The 15,271-nt window shown below is 52.3% G+C and overlaps 1 protein-coding gene across 1 annotated transcript in view; it reads right to left on the bottom strand.

Annotated features, from left to right (window-relative positions):
* Window positions 1–9,303: 9,303 nt before the first annotated feature.
* UNC13A (unc-13 homolog A) overlaps window positions 9,304–15,271 on the bottom strand; it is a 230,988-nt gene continuing 225,020 nt past the window's right edge. Inside the window, exons 43-44 of the mRNA XM_060233129.1 lie at window positions 12,213–12,372; window positions 9,304–9,647 (exon numbers count right to left, since the gene is read on the bottom strand). Of these exons, the coding sequence (XP_060089112.1) occupies window positions 9,359–9,647; window positions 12,213–12,372 (449 nt within the window). The 3' untranslated portion in view covers window positions 9,304–9,358. The remainder of the gene's footprint in view (window positions 9,648–12,212; window positions 12,373–15,271) is intronic.

Below are 15,271 nucleotides of genomic sequence, written 5' to 3'. Positions count from 1 at the left end.
GTAACTTTTTTTTTTTTTAACTGTGAAATCCTATTTTTCTTTTATGAGGTAAAACCAGTCCAGGAGAAAAGGTGTGTTCTCCCCCACCCCCTTCCCCTGCCCAGTTACTGTAGGAGACTGCCAAAGGATTGCGTTTTTTTGACGTGAAGTCACCTTAACATGCTACTCGAGGACGAACACTCAGTAAGGGACTGGTTTAAAAATAAAACGTTTAAAAAAAAAAACTTCAAAAAATCCTTTAAAATAAATAAAAAAAAACAAAGCACTTTATTATACGTACCAGGGGAACCTGATACAGCTTGATGGAACTTTTCCTTTGTAACACCTTGTTGATGCCAGAATTTTTTGTATTCTGTTTTGTAAGAATTTAATAAATGCATTGAAACACAGCGATGCGTCCTGTCTGCTTCTGAAAGTTGGAGCTCGAGAATTGAGCCTTCTCATCAAATACCCTTCCCTCCCTCTTGCCAACCCAACAGCTTCAGGAATGCAAGAAACTCACAAATACCTCCCCCCCCACCCAAATTCACAGGATCCTCATTGCTGTCAGATGGCCATCTAGCTTCTGCTTAACACCTCCAAGGAAGGAGAGCCCCACCACCTCCCGAGGAAGCCTGTTCCACTGAGGAACAATACAAGCCCTAGCCCTAACAACATAGAATTCTAGAGTTGGAAGGGATCCCTTGGGTCATCTAGTCCAACCCCCTGCACAATGCTGGAAACTCACAAACACCTCCCCCTAAATTCACAGGATCCTCATTGCTGGCAGATGGCCATCTAGCTTCTGCTTAAACACCTCCAAGGAGAGCCCACCACCTCCCAAGGAGGAAGCCTGTTCCACTGAGGAACCGCTCTAATGGTCAGGAAGTTCTTCCTAATGTTGAGCTGGAAACTCTTTTGATTTAATTTCAACCCCTTCGTTCTGGTTGTACCTTCTGGGGCCACAGAAAACAATTCCACACCATCCTCTATAAGACAGCCCTTCAGGTACCTGAAGATGGAGATCCCATCACCTCTCAGCCGCCTCCTCTCCAGGCTAAACATGCCCAGCTCCTTCAACCTTTCCTCATAGGACTGGGTTTCCAGACCCCTCACCATCTTCGTCGCCCTGCTCTGGATTCCTTCGAGCTTGTCTAGATCCTTCTTGAAATGTGGTGCCCAAATCTGAACACAAGACTCCAGATGAGGTCTTATCAGGGGCAAGGAAATATCTTCCATTAGTGGAGTCGTCTTGTGGGATTTAAGCCATCTGAACCCCCTCCCCCAATCAAAAGGACTTTGACTTGGTGCATTCAAGCCGGGGGGGGGGGGGGCGGGGGGGAAGCTGTGTTTGGGCATGACTTCTTTGGGTGGCAACTGGTAGGCAGTTACAGCAGCACGGGGCGTGGCAGAGACTGGCCGTTGGCGTTTCTGTCGGCTGCCAAGATGGCTTAGAGTTCCCCTCTGGCCGGCCCCTACCTGAAGGGGTCCCCAACGTTTTTCAGCCCATGGGTGCTTCAGGAATTCTGGCACAGTAGGATGGGCTCAACCGCAAAATGGTTGCAGCGGCCTCAGGCAAAAAAATGGGTGCAGCATGTTACCTTCAGGCACCCAGAGAAGATTCTTGGCCTGCAGCAGTAGCTGCTGCCCTAGGCAAGGGTTTTTTTTGTAGCAGGAACGCAGTTCCGGCTGGCTTGGGAGTGTGGCCTAATATGCAAATGAGTTCCTACTGGGCTACAAAAGGTCTGTGTGGAACAATGGTGCCATCAGGGGGCATGGCCTAATGTGCAGATGAGTTCCTGCTGGGCTCTTTCTACAAAAAAGCCCTGTGTGGAACACTGGTGATGTTGGGGTGTGGTCTAATATGCAAATGAGTTCCTGCTTGGCTTTTCCTAAAAAACCCGAATGGTGCCATCAGGGGGTGTGGCCTAATATGCAAAGGAGTTCCTGCTGGGCTTTTTCTACAAAAACTACTGCGTGGAACAATGGTGCCATCAGAGGGTGTGGCCTAATATGCAAAGGAGTTCCTGCTGGGGTTTTTTCCACAAAAACTACTGCATGGAACAATGGTGCCTTCAGGGGGTGTGGCCTAATATGCAAAGGAGTTCCTGCTGGTTTTTTTTTATAAAAAACCCCTACTGTGTGGAACAATGGTGCCATCAGAGGGTGTGGCCTAATATGCAAAGGAGTTCCTGCTGGGCTTTTTCTACAAAAACTATGCTGTGGAACAATGGTGCCATCAGAGGGTGTGGCCTAATATGCAAAGGAGTTCCTGCTGGGCTTTTTCTACAAAAACTATGGTGTGGAACAATGGTGCCATCAGAGGGTGTGGCCTAATATGCAAAGGAGTTCCTGCTGGGCTTTTTCTACAAAAAAAGGGCTGTGGCCAAAGAATAATAATAATAAAGATTGGCTCAACCAAATGCCTAACCCCTTTAGAAACCATCTGTCTGCACTGTGTGGCAAAGGTGTGCAGAGCATCTTACCTCTGCTCTCCCACGGCGGTGCCCATCCGCAGCTGCCATCTGTGCCCCCCCCAAACTAATTTATAAACGAGATGGTTGCCTTGATGCTGGGGGGGGAGGGGGAATGTCTGCCACGTCTTGCTCGCTTTCCGTCTGGCCCTCATCGCCTGTATGACTCCCGAACCTGAGCACATTTGCAACGTTCGAGTGAAACGCCTCGTTTGCGTGATGCTTCCTCCTGAATCTGACCCTGGGTCCAACAGTCAGTAAGTATTGGCCCTTGCTGCTTTTGTGTTTACTACGCCTCCCGCCTCAGTCTCTTCAAAAACCTGCTTTCCGTATTCACTCGCACGCTCACCCCGCTCTCCCATAAGATTCTGGAATTCCTTCCACGTCCTTTCCCCAGCATTCTGCTGTCACTACACTACACTATGGTGGAGGGACGGTAGCTCAGTGGTAGAGCATCTGCTTGGTAAGCAGAAGGTTCCAGGTTCAATCCCCGGCATCTCCAACTAAAAGGGTCCAGGCAAATAGGTGTGAAAAACCTCAGCTTGAGTCCTTGGAGAGCCGCTGCCAGTCTGAGTAGACAAGACTGACTTTGATGGACCGAGGGGGGGTCTGATTCAGTATAAGGCAGCTTCATATATATGTTCATATGTATCTCTGTAGTTTCCAAGAGTGGCTTTTCAGAGCATCGCTTGCCCCAGAGGGTTCCAACAATACGCTGTGGCTAACAGCCACTGATGGACCTCTGCTCCAAATGTTGATCCAATCCTTTCTTGAAGCTGGCTATGCTTGCAGCCGCCACCACCTCCTGTGGCAGTGAATTCCATTAGGCCCTTTTAGGCCAGAACCAGTTCAGCGTCGTGGTTAAGTGCGCGGACTCTTATCTGGAAGAACCAGCTTTGATTCCCCACTCCTCCACATGCAGCTGCATGCACATGCGTGAGTCAGTCACAAGCTCTCTCAAAGCTGTCCTGCTCAAAAGCGATTTTTGTCAGAGCTCTCTCAGCACTTGCCGTATAAAGCATCTGTTGGGGGGAGGGGAAGGGAGATTGGTAGCTGCTCTGAGACTCCTTGGGGTAGTGAAAGGTGGAGTAAAAATCCAATCTCCTCCTCTTGGGGAAGAGGAAGGCAGTGATGGGGTGAGCTGTTGCAAAGCCAGAAGGGGACGGCACCCTCAAAGTCACACTGCTGGTTACAGCCGTGATTGAACTTGCGGCCTTCTCCGTGCCAAGCAGATGCTCTAACGCAGGGGTGTCAAACTCATTTGTTATGAAGACCGGATCTGACATAAATGAGACCTTGTTGGGCCAGGTCATCAGGCCAGGCCGTGTGTGTTCCTATTTAAGATTAGGTAGCAGAAATAGGAACTTTACAAAGGACACATACAAATACAAGCAAAGATTTAAAAAAAAAAAACCCCTTAAAACATTAGCTCTCATTGGTCTTAAAGGCGCTTCCTTTGTATTTCTCACATGGGATCCAGGGAACTGGGCAAAGGAAGCTCTGGCTCTCTCCTTCCTTCCCCAGGGGACCAGGAGGGGAAAGGAGCCTCAGCCAATAGAAGGAAAAGAGGCTTGGCTCAGTAGCTCTGTTGTGCGATTGAGAGAGCCTGGCAAAGCAAGCTCTCCCCACCCCCCCTCTTTCTCACCAAGGAGCCTCAGCCAATGGAGAAAATAGAGGCTTTGCTTTGTAGCTCCTGTGCAATTGAGCAGGCCTGGCAAAGCAAGCTCTCCCTCCCCCCCCTTCCACTCCAAGGGAGGAGGCTCAGCCAATGGAAAAAATAGAGGCTTTGCTCTGTAGCACCTGTGCAATTGAACAGGCCTGGCAAAGCAAGCTCTCCCTCCCCCCTTCCTCCCCAAGGGGGGAGGCTCAGCCAATGGAGAAAATAGAGGCTTTGCTCTGTAGCTCCTGTGCGATTGAGCAGGCCTGGCAAAGCAAGCTGTGCTGCCGAAGGGGATAAAAAAGCAGATGACAGCCAGTTGCTCGGGGGCCTGATAGGAGCCTTCCAGGGGCCTGATTTGGCCCCCCGGGCTACATGTTTGACACTCCTGCTCTAACCATTGAGTCCTGACCCCTCCCATTCAAAGTTGACTGTGTGTTTCGAACCAGGGCGTTCTGAGTATGCGTTAACAAGATAAAACACCACTGACTCATGGTGTCTCTGATTTTGGAGGGGGGCCCTGCCCAACCCAGAGTGACCCCAGGGCACCTGTCGTTCCAGCAAAACACTCCATTGCACCGCCCATGCACCAAGTGCGGCTGCTTGGCCCAACTGAACACCACAAAACTGCATGGTTGTGTGATTCCTTTTGCTGCCGAGGTGCAAGAAAACCATTCCGGAAAAGACCCAGAGAAAGCTGCTGGTGTTTTTGTTTTTTTTCCTTCATTTTTTTAATGTCAGTTAATAAAATATTTGTATAGAGCCCCCCCCTCCCCCGGAAAAAAGTTCAAAATAGTGCAAAACATGTCACTTGTCATGCATCCATTGGCCGGGAACCAATGTTCAATCCACTTCAGATATGTACAGAACAGACAACATGGAACAATTTGCCAAGATGTGAATTAATTGGATCGGACTGTTTTCAGGGTTTTAGGAGGAGGGCTGTTTTGATTTTTGTTTTTTGCTTCAACCACATGCCAAACAGAAATTAGTGAGGATGGGAAGAATCAGTCAAGAGGGAGATGGACAGGTGGGCCGAACCACATCGTTCCCTCTAATCCGCCCCCCTCCCAATATAGAATGGAGCAGTTCACATCCTAAGAATATGAGCATCGCATCTCACTCGAGATACATCTTCAGGTACCAGGGACTCACAAAAGCCACAAATTTTGTCAGTCTTTTAAGTGTTACGGGACTCTCGTTCTTGGATACTGCTACAGACAGACCGATACGGCTACCCATTGTGATCTGTGAGCAGAATACAACCGCTGTTGTCTTCCAATGGGCCATGGGCACCACAAGGCTTTGTGCGGCCCCCGGTTGGTGCTGCGCGGGGCGCCCTGTGTTAACGAGGGGCCACTCACCTGCACAGCTCAGAGGGAACACTGGCAGAGGGATCATAAACAGGCCCCACCTGGGCTTCTTACCTTTCGGTAGGGTCTTGGGGGCTATGGAGGTCCATTTGTGCAAAGGTGGACCTGAAGGGAAGGTTGGCATTGTGGGGTTGTCACCCCGACTGTTCCTCTCGCTCTGACCAATGCAGTTTATAAAAGTTTGGGTCGGGTTGCATGTGTGTGTGTGTAAACATTCAACTCAAATTTCAGACACTTTGGTCCCAGGCAAGTTGGACTGAGAGAAAGCGGCATTAAAGGGTGGGGAGGGTGGAGAACAGGAATATGGATCCTTTCGGGATGTTGGGCTGGGGGGAGGTAGGGAAGAACAGCCCGTTAAGGGGAAAAGATGTAGGTGGAACTTGTGGATTAGATACCCAAGATACTCAGAGGAACAGCAAATGGTAGGAGGTGGGAGGGTGGGTAAGATCAGCCCGTACGGGAAAAGACTTGGGGATTAGATACCCAAGATGCTCAGAGGAACAGCAAATGGTGGGAGGTGGGTGGGGAAGACCAGCCCATACAGGAAAAGATGTTAGTGGAACTTGGGGATTAGATACCCAAGATGCTCGGAGGAACAGCAAATGGTGGGAGCTGGGTAGGGTTGCCAAGTCCAATCCCAGAAATATCTGGGGACTTTGGGGGTGGAGCCAGGAGACTTTGGGGGTGGAGCCAGGAGACACTGGGGTGGAGCTAGGGGGGAAATGGCGCCGGGGAGCGTGGCAAGCCGCCCGGTCTCAGAGCGGGCAACGCCGCTGCGCAGCTGCCGCCTCTTCTCCGCTCGCCGTGGCTGCTCCTCTGAGATGGGCTCAGGCTGAGCCCATCTCGGAGGAGCAGCTGCAGTGGGGTGGGGGGGGGGCGGCAGCGGTGCGGCGGCCTCACCCGCTCTGCCTCTGGGGTGGAATCAGAGGGGGGGTGGAGGCGGGCCGGGGGTGTGGTGAGCCGCAAGTCCAGGTCCTAGAAGGGCCCGGATTTGCGGCTCGCCATGCTCCTGGCCTGCCTCCGCCCTCCCCTTCTCTGGTTTTGCCTCGCTGGTTTTGCCTGCGCTGCTGCTGCCGCCTCTTGGCTGCTCCTCCGAGATGGGCTCAGCCTGGGCCCATCTCGGAGGAGGAGCTGCCGTGGGCGGGGAGGGGGCAGCAGCGGCGCGGCGGCCTCGCCCGCTCCGGGATGGGGCAGCTCGCCATGCTCCTTGGCGCTGTTTCCCCCCTCCCCCCGCTTCCATTTTTTGGGGGGAGGAGGGGAAGAGGCTGGAAATCTTGGGGTCCCCCGCCAGGGCGGGAGGGTTGGGAAGCCTAGAGATGGGTGGGTGGGGAAGACCAGCCCGTACGGGAAAAGATGTAGGTGGAACTTGGGGATTAGATACCCAAGATGCTCAGAGGAACAGCAAATGGTGGCAGGTGGGTGGATGAGGAAGACCAGCCCGTTCGGGAAAAGATGTAGGTGGAACTTGGGGATAAGATACCCAAGATGCTCGCAGGAACAGCAAATGGTGGGAGGCAGGTAACAAGAAGACCGGGGAGCATCGTCTGGAAAGGAGAGATTTCTACGGAATTACCTGCAGCAGCCTCGGACTACAATTCCCAGGATTCTTGGGGAGAATCGGTGAGGACTGTGGTCAATACAGCATCGATCAATGGGGTCTGAGCTCGTACCGGGCAGGAAAATAGCAAAGGGCAGGATGGGCCTAACGAAGCAGGGCAGTGGGAACGGTGCTGTGTTGGGGGGGGCGGGGAGGGGCACATATGACCCGCCCTGCACCCAACGTGATCACTGAAGTGGAAGGGCTGAACTAGGGGGTGTGTACGTGTGTGGTTAGAACGGGGGCAAGCGTGGGAAGTAGAGCCCTTCCTCTAGAGCAGGGGTGGCCAACGGTAGCTCTCCAGATGTTTTTTGCCTACGACTCCCATCAGCCCCAGCCAGCATGGCCAATGGCTGGGGCTGATGGGAGTCGAAGGCAAAAAAACATCTGGAGAGCTACCGTTGGCCACCCCTGCTCTAGAGATGTGCCACAGGAGAATACCCTGTAACAAGGGTTGACTAGGTAGCCCTCAGGGCAAGCCCTAGACTTTCTGGCCCCCTAGGCAAGGCTAAATTCTGGCACCCCCACTGCAGTGATAATCTCACTGGATCTCATGGGGGCAACCAATTTGGTGCCCGCCCCCCAAAAGCCAGTGCCCTAGGCAATGGACTTGTTTGCTTAGTGGCAGGGCCAACCCTGGTAGCCTTTCACCCCGGGAGAGCTGGGTTTGATCCCCCACTCCTCCACTTGTACCTGCTGGAATGGTCTTGGGTCAGCCAGAGCTATCACAGAGGTTGTCCTTGAAAGGGCAGCTTCTGGGAGAGCTCTCTCAGTCCCACCCACCTCACAGGGTGTCTGTTGTGGGGGAGGGAGGGAAAGGAGATTGTAGGCCGCTCTGAGACTCTGTCCTTGAAAGGGCAGCTTCTGGGAGAGCTCTCTCAGCCCCACCCGCCTCACAGGGTGTCTGTTGTGGGGGAAGAAGGGAAAGGAGATTGTAGGCCGCTCTGAGACTCTGTCCTTGAAAGGGCAGCTTCTGGGAGAGCTCTCTCAGCCCCACCCACCTCACAGGTTGTCTCTTGTGGGGGGTAGAAAATATAAGAGATTGTAAGCCGCTCTGAGTCTCTGATTCAGAGAGAAGGGCGGGGTATAAATCTGCAGTTCGCCGTCTTCTTGGTTTTTCTTCCTCTGCCAGAACTGAAAGCAACCCACTGTGTGTGTGCTTTTTTTGGGGGGGGGGGAGCCGTTTTCATTGGGGAAACGGTGTGTGCGTGCGTGGGGGAGAGTTAATCCCCCTTTGCCAGCCCTGTTTTTCCCCAAATCGTGTCCCCCCCGCCAAGTGCGATCCTGTTTACTACTGACCCTCTGTGTGAGCGGGTCTGTTAAAGCAGATGCAAATTCCTTTTCTGGGAGACCTGCGGCAGGCATGGGGTTGGTGAGGGCTTTTTTTGTAGCAGTAACTCCTTTGCATGTTAGGCCACACACCCCTGATGTAGGCAATCCTCCAGGAGCTTACAGTAGGCCCTGCATGAAGAGCCCTGTAAGCTACATCAGGGGTGTGTGGCCTAATATGCAAAGGAATTCCTGCTACAGAAAAAGCCCTGGGGTTGGTCCATGCATTTGCAGGCTTCTAGGCTTGTTGAGGGAAAAAGTACTCTTGGAAGGGGGTGGTGGAGGTGGAATGAGGTGTGGAAAAGGGAGAGGGTCACCTCTATAGGTGTCTCTGTCCCCTCCCCTTTGAGAAAGAGGTGCTTCCTCTCATCATGAGAGAGGGGCAGATTTGGCAATTTTGCAGAATTGATGCGAGTGACCCTTGGCAGTGGGAGAAAACTCCCAGATTGAGGATTTGGGTGGGTGGGGACAGATTTGCTAGGGTTGCCAAGCTCCCGGGCCAGGCGGCGATTCCCCTGCCCTGGAGGTTCCCAACCCGCTGGCCCACGTTGGACCAACAGGGGAGATCTTCCCCCGACATCGCCAGCGTGATGACGTCACTCACAGTGACATCAAAACGCCAGCGATGTTGCACTCCGGCCACTCTCGGAGCTTCCGGGACACTCCAGTAAACTCTATTGTACCGTAGAGTTTTCCCACCCAAATTGCTAGAGCGTCTGGTAAAACCATAGAGTTTCCCCGGAAACTCCTAGAGTGGCCGGAGCTCAACGTTGCCGGTGTGATGATGTCACTTACAAGGCGGAGGCTGCGGAGGACTTGGCAATCCTAAGATTTGCAAACTCTATGGCTTTGACATGGCTGTATAAAAGAGAACAGGGGTGGGTGGGAGGGAAAGGTGATTCTAGCAGCATGTGGGTAGAGGGAAGGACAGAGGGAGGGGGAAAGGGCCTTAGCTGCTGCCCTCCTCGGCGGAGCGCGTGTCCGACTTCAGCTTGACGAACTCCTTGGCCACCTCGTCGTTGTTGCGCTGGGAGAGGATGCGCAGGACCGTCAGCCCCGTGTCGTCCATGTGGATGCGCCGTCCGAGAGGCAGCCAGCAGGCACAGCTGCCCCGCTGCATGATGTCTTTCAGCTGGAGGATGGCAATGCCCACCGTGCGGTCTTCCCGGGCAAAGCAATAATCCTTCACGCAGACCTGCAGCTCGTAGCACTCCGGCCCCGTCTCCGTTCCCAAGGCGCTGTAGGGGGGAATAAGGAGAAAGGAGGCATGGCTGGGTCAGTTAACACAAGTGTCGTGATCCTGGGTCTAGTGAGGCCTACAGGCTCCAGAAGCCTGCCTAGGAGTAGCTAGAGAGGGCCAATATTTAGGGCTGCCAAGCCCCCGGGCCAGGTGGGGGTTCTCCTGACTAGGAGGTTCTGAACCCGCCAACCCACATTAGGCCGGCGGGGGTACCTCCCCTGACATCGCTGGTGCCAATGACGTCACCCACAAGTGACATCATTGCGCCTGCGACATTGTGCGCCAGTCACTCTAGGCCAGGGATGTCAAACATGCATCCCGGGGGCCGAATCTGGCCCCTGGAGGGCTCCTATCAGGCCCCCGAGCAACTGGCTGTCGTCTGCTTCCTTCTCCCTCTCTCTTGCTTCCTTCTGCGTCGCAGCTTGCTTGCTCTGCAAGGCTTGCTCAATCGCACAGGAGCTACGGAGCAAAACCTCTATTTTCTCCATTGGCTGAGGCTCCTCCCCCTCCTGGTCCCCTGGGGAAGGAAGGAAAAAGCCAAAGCTTCCTTTGCACATTTCCATGGATCCCTTGGGAGAGATTCAAAGAAAGTATCTTTAAGACCAAAGTGAGCTAATGTTTTAAGCCTGTTTTATTCTAAGTTTAAAAAAAAAAATCTTTGTATGCGTTTGTGTCCTTTATAAAGTTTATATATCTGCTGACAAATCGTAAATAGGTACACACACGGCCCAGCCCGACAAGGTCTCATTTATGTCAGATCCGGCCCTCATAACAAATGAGTTCGACACCCCTGCTCTAGGCGTTTCTGGGGAAACTCAGAACGCTCTAGCAATTTGGGAGGGAAAACTCTATGGCACAAGAGGTACCGTAGAGTTTTTCTCTCCCAAAATGCTAAAACATTCGAGGAAACTCTATGGTACCTAGAGCGGCCAGCGTGCAACATGATGATGTCACTTGCGAGTGACTTCGTCGCGCCACGCGCACTTCGCCTCCGGCAGGGGATTTGCCAACCCTGCCAACATTTCCCAGGATCCCCTCTGTCCCTTTGCTTGGGTGGCAAGGTTTTGGAGAGAAAACTGGCCCAGAGAGTGGTGGGATCTGGGAAGAGAGAATAAAAAGGGCCAAGCACAGACAGGGCGTGTTCTCTCTGGGAAAGGCTGCGGGAGAGATCCCTTACCCAAGGGGGGTGAGTTTTGATATTAGAGGAGGGGAATGTCTAGCAGCCAAACGCGTCAGGGCTTCTGTTTATTTGCACCCACCTTTACTGTATATATATTTCACTGTTTTTACCCGCTTATTATTTGGGCACTGTAAAACAACTGTTTTTGTTGGTATCCTGCCTGGGTTCTCACGTCTCCTTGGTCACAGTTAAGAGGTTGTTGCTAATACAGAACATACAGGGGTGGTTGGGTGCTCTGGACCCTCCCATGCAGACCCTGCCCGGAGTGCTGGCAGCCCCTTCTAGGCCCCCTGCTGTGTGACAACACGTGTGTCCCTTGGCGGTGGAAAGTGTTGCCATGCCACAGCCGACTTCTAGTGACCCAGTGGGGTTTTTCGAGGCAAGAGGTGGACAGAGGTGGGTTCGGCATTGTCTGCCTCTATGCGGCAACCCTGGCATTCGAGGGTCTCCCACCCAAGTACTAATAATAATAATAAATTTATTTTTGTATCCCGCCCTCCCCCGCCAAAGGCAGGCTCAGGGCGGCTAACAAGACATGGCATGCACCACGATTACAGTAAAATACAATCCTTACTATAAAACAATTAGATAGTTAAATTACATTCATAAAATTAAGTTAACATTAAATAAACAGTTAGACCATTATAAATTATAAAATTTCGGTGCTACAGCTCAGACTGTATATAAGATGGGCTGGATATCATTTCCCGGGTTTCATCTTAAAGCGAGCCGAAAGAGGGCAGTTTCGCAAGCCCTGCGGAACTGGTTTAGGTCTCGCAGGGCTCGCACCTCCTCTGGGAGTTGATTCCACCATTGGGGAGCCATTGTTGAGAAGGCCTGCTCCCTCGTCGTTTGGTCCAAGGACTTTAAAAAGATTCTGAGAGCTAGATCTCAGTGCTCTCTGAGGAACATATGGGGAGAGGCGGTCCCTAAGGTAGGCAGGTCCTAACCAGCACCAACTCTGCTTAACTTCTGAGATATGATGAGATCGGGCTAGCCTGGGCCATCCTGGTCAGACGAGGGTCCCCAATGCGGTGCCCATGGTAGGGTTACCAAGTCCCCCGCAGCCTCTGACCATAGAGTCTTCCCTCCCAAATTGCTAGAGTCTCTGGGGAAACCATAGAGTTTTCCTGGAAGCTCCTAGACTGGCGGGTGCACGACGTCACCGGCGCAATGATGTCACTGCGAGTGATGTCATTGAGCTCGCGACATCAGGGGAGGATCCCCCCACTGGCCCGGGAACCCCCGCCTGGCCTGGGAACTTGGCAGTCCTAAGGATGGGAAATCTGAAACCATCCTCTTGCCAGCTCTACCTCCGCCAAACTTGCCAGGGAATGGAGAAAGGGAAACAGTGGGGTGCGTGTAGATGTGTCCAACACTCACAACTGGATACTTTCGTTGTATTTGGGAGACCAGCTGTTGTTTTTCGATTTGGTGGCGAATTTCCTCTTCTTGTCGCTGAGGTGCGGCCCGATGATGTTGACCTCGATGAAGGGACGGAAGATGCCCGAGGTCTGCCACTTGAGGTCATTGGCGGCCACCACTGGGGTCAAGAGGGAAAGAAAGAGGAAAGTGGAACAGTAGTCAGCACGGGTAAAAGGGGGAAAGCCAGTCCTGTGTTCGAGTGGACCTCCCGATGGACCTCCTGAGGGCACTTGGGTTTTTTTGGCTACCGTGTGACAGAATGTTGGACTGGATAGGCCATTGGCATGATCCAGCATGGTTTCTCTTATGTTCTCTTACGAGTGGAGTTCAGAGTTCCAGCATTTGCATGCACCTCAGTTGGTCCTAAGAGCCCCGTGGCGCAGAGTGTTAGAGTTGCAGTACTGCAGTCCTAAGCTCTGCTCACGACCTGAGTTCAATTCCAGGCAGAAGCTGGGTTTTCAGGTCGCCGGCTCGAGGTTGACTCAGCCTTCCATCCTTCTGAGGTCAGTCAAAGGAGTCCCCAGCTTGCTGGGCGGCGGGGGTGGGGGGAGTGTAGATGACTGGGGAAGGCAATGGCAAACCACCCCATAAAAAGTCTGCTGTGAAAACGTTGTGAAAGAACCATCACCCCAGAATTGGAAACGACTGGTGCTTGCACAGGGGACCTTTCCTTTCCTTTCCTTTTGGTGTAGTGGTTTGGTGTAGTGGTTAAGTGTGCGGACTCTGGGAGAACCGGGTTTGATTCCCCACTCCTCCACTTGCACCTGCTGGAATGGCCTTGGGTCAGCCATAGCCCTGGCAGAGGTTGTCCTTGAAAGGGCAGCTACTGTGAGAGCCCTCTCAGCCCCACCCGCCTTACAGGGTGTCTGTTGTGGGGGAGGAAGGGAAAGGAGATTGTGAGCCGCTCTGAGACTCTTTGGAGTGGAGGGCGGGATATAAATCCAATATCTTCATCTTCTTCTTCATCTTTCCCAGTTATTCCTGTGAACCTCGGTGTTGGAGCTACTTTAATAAAAGTAAGTTTATCTTTCTCTCTCTCTTTTGCAATATACCTCTTGGGAAATTTATTTATTGCACTCAGTCGCACGCTTCTATGACGGGGGGCAAAACCCTGTTATATTAACCAAATATCCCTATACCCGGCTTGTATAATTAGCCCTGTCTTGCAGATATGAGTGGTGGAGAGGGGCATGGAGGCCAGTGAACTGGGCTCGTAATCTGTCTTTTAATGTTGGAAAGGTGAGAGAAACAATTTCAACTAACTAGGTCTCGGAACAGATGGCATTTGAACTTGGCTCCCTGCAAGTCCCTTTTTTGTAGCAGAAGCTCCTTTGCTTATTAGGCCACACACCCCTGATGTAGCCAATCCTCCAAGAGTTTAAAGGTAAAGGCGGTCCCCTGTGCAAGCACCAGTCATTTCATTATCTTAGAGCGCGGGTGGGTGGGTGCGAACTTGCTTAACGTAAGAGCCACAAAGAATAAATGTCAGATGTTTGAGAGCTGCAAGACGTAAACAAATATCACACACACGTCTTTATTAAAACTCTTAATACTTTCTTCGCACAGAAAGATAAAATGCACATAGAATCATAGAGTTGGAAGGGACCTCCAGGGTCATCTAGTCCAACCCCCTGCACAATGCAGGAAGCTCACAAATACCTCCCCCTAAATTCACAGGATCTTCATTGCTGTCAGATGGCCATCTAGTCTATGTTACAAAACCTCCAAGGAAGGAGAGCCCACATGTATGCACTTTACAACACGGCCATGCTTGAAGGAGACTGTTTTAAAAACAAAAGCTTGGGAATAACAGTACCCTTAAGACTAACATAGGGAAAGGTTAGGGAATTATTCTTTGGCACCAGTGGGAGAAAGAAACACACATGTACCATATAAATCATTGACCACTGTTTGCATCATTATGCATCTCTCTTTGCCTTGGCACCAAGGTTTAGTAAATAAAGCTCCATCGCTATGAAACTAAGGGGGAACCCTGTGCCACCCTCTTTAATCCCCCCCCCCCTCCTATCCAGTGTCTCCCTCTGCTCTTGTGCTCTCTTTCCCCACTCTAGGTCTCTGGGGCCGTTTTCGCACTCACGTTTTACTGGCGCCACGACCCTCCTGACGCCGGCGAATCTGCATGGATTTCGCACCAGAAGCGCCGGCTACTTCCGTCGCTAAGCCAGCGCAAACGGAAATCGCAAAGATGCAGGAAAACGTTTGCGCTGGCTTAGCGACGGAAGTAGCCGGCGCTTCTGGGTGCGCCGGCGCTTCTGGTGCGAAATCCATGCAGATTCGCCGGCGTCAGGAGGGTCGTGGCGCCAGTAAAACGTGAGTGCGAAAACACCCTGGGTGACCTCGGTAGTGGAGGAGAGGAGATTACAAACCTATTCCCCCCTCCTTCCCTGCTTCACACATGGCGAAAAAACCTGCCTATCTCTAGCTCAGCACTCAGAGGCTGATGTCCCAATGCTAAGCATGCTTACTTGAGAGTAAGCCTGCATTAAGTTCTTCCTTGACCTCTGGAAGCCACACCATATGTGGCTCCCGAGCTACAGTTTGGCCACCCCAGTCTTAGAGCAGGGGTGACCAAGGGTAGCTCTCCAGATTTTTTTTTTTTGCCTACAACTCCCATCAGCCCCAGCCAGCATGGCCAATGGCTGGGGCTGATGGGAGTTGTAGGCAAAATGGCTGTTGCATGGCCAATGGCTGGGGCTGATGGGAGTTGTAGGCAAAAAAACATCTGGAGAGCTACCCTTGGCCACCCCAGTCTTAGAGGAATGCCCATCATTTGAAATTGTTCTGGCCAAACATTTACCGTTTTCGCACACAGCTTACCTCGCAGTCACAATCCTGTTCCCTCCGCAGCGTCCGGTCGGATTTCCCACCGTCTGCGCCGGAGTTACAGGAAGTGCCGCAGCTTCTGCGTAGCCAACGTAAACCGGGTTTTAGCGGTTTACGTTTGCTACGCAAAAGCTGCGGCACTTCCTGTAACTCCGGCGCAGACGGTGGGAAAT

The sequence above is a fragment of the Heteronotia binoei genome, chromosome 2 (assembly GCF_032191835.1).
Source record: "Heteronotia binoei isolate CCM8104 ecotype False Entrance Well chromosome 2, APGP_CSIRO_Hbin_v1, whole genome shotgun sequence".
Lineage (NCBI taxonomy): Eukaryota > Metazoa > Chordata > Lepidosauria > Squamata > Gekkonidae > Heteronotia > Heteronotia binoei.
Note: the sequence above shows the minus strand (reverse complement) of the source record. Positions and strands in the feature narration are given on the sequence as shown.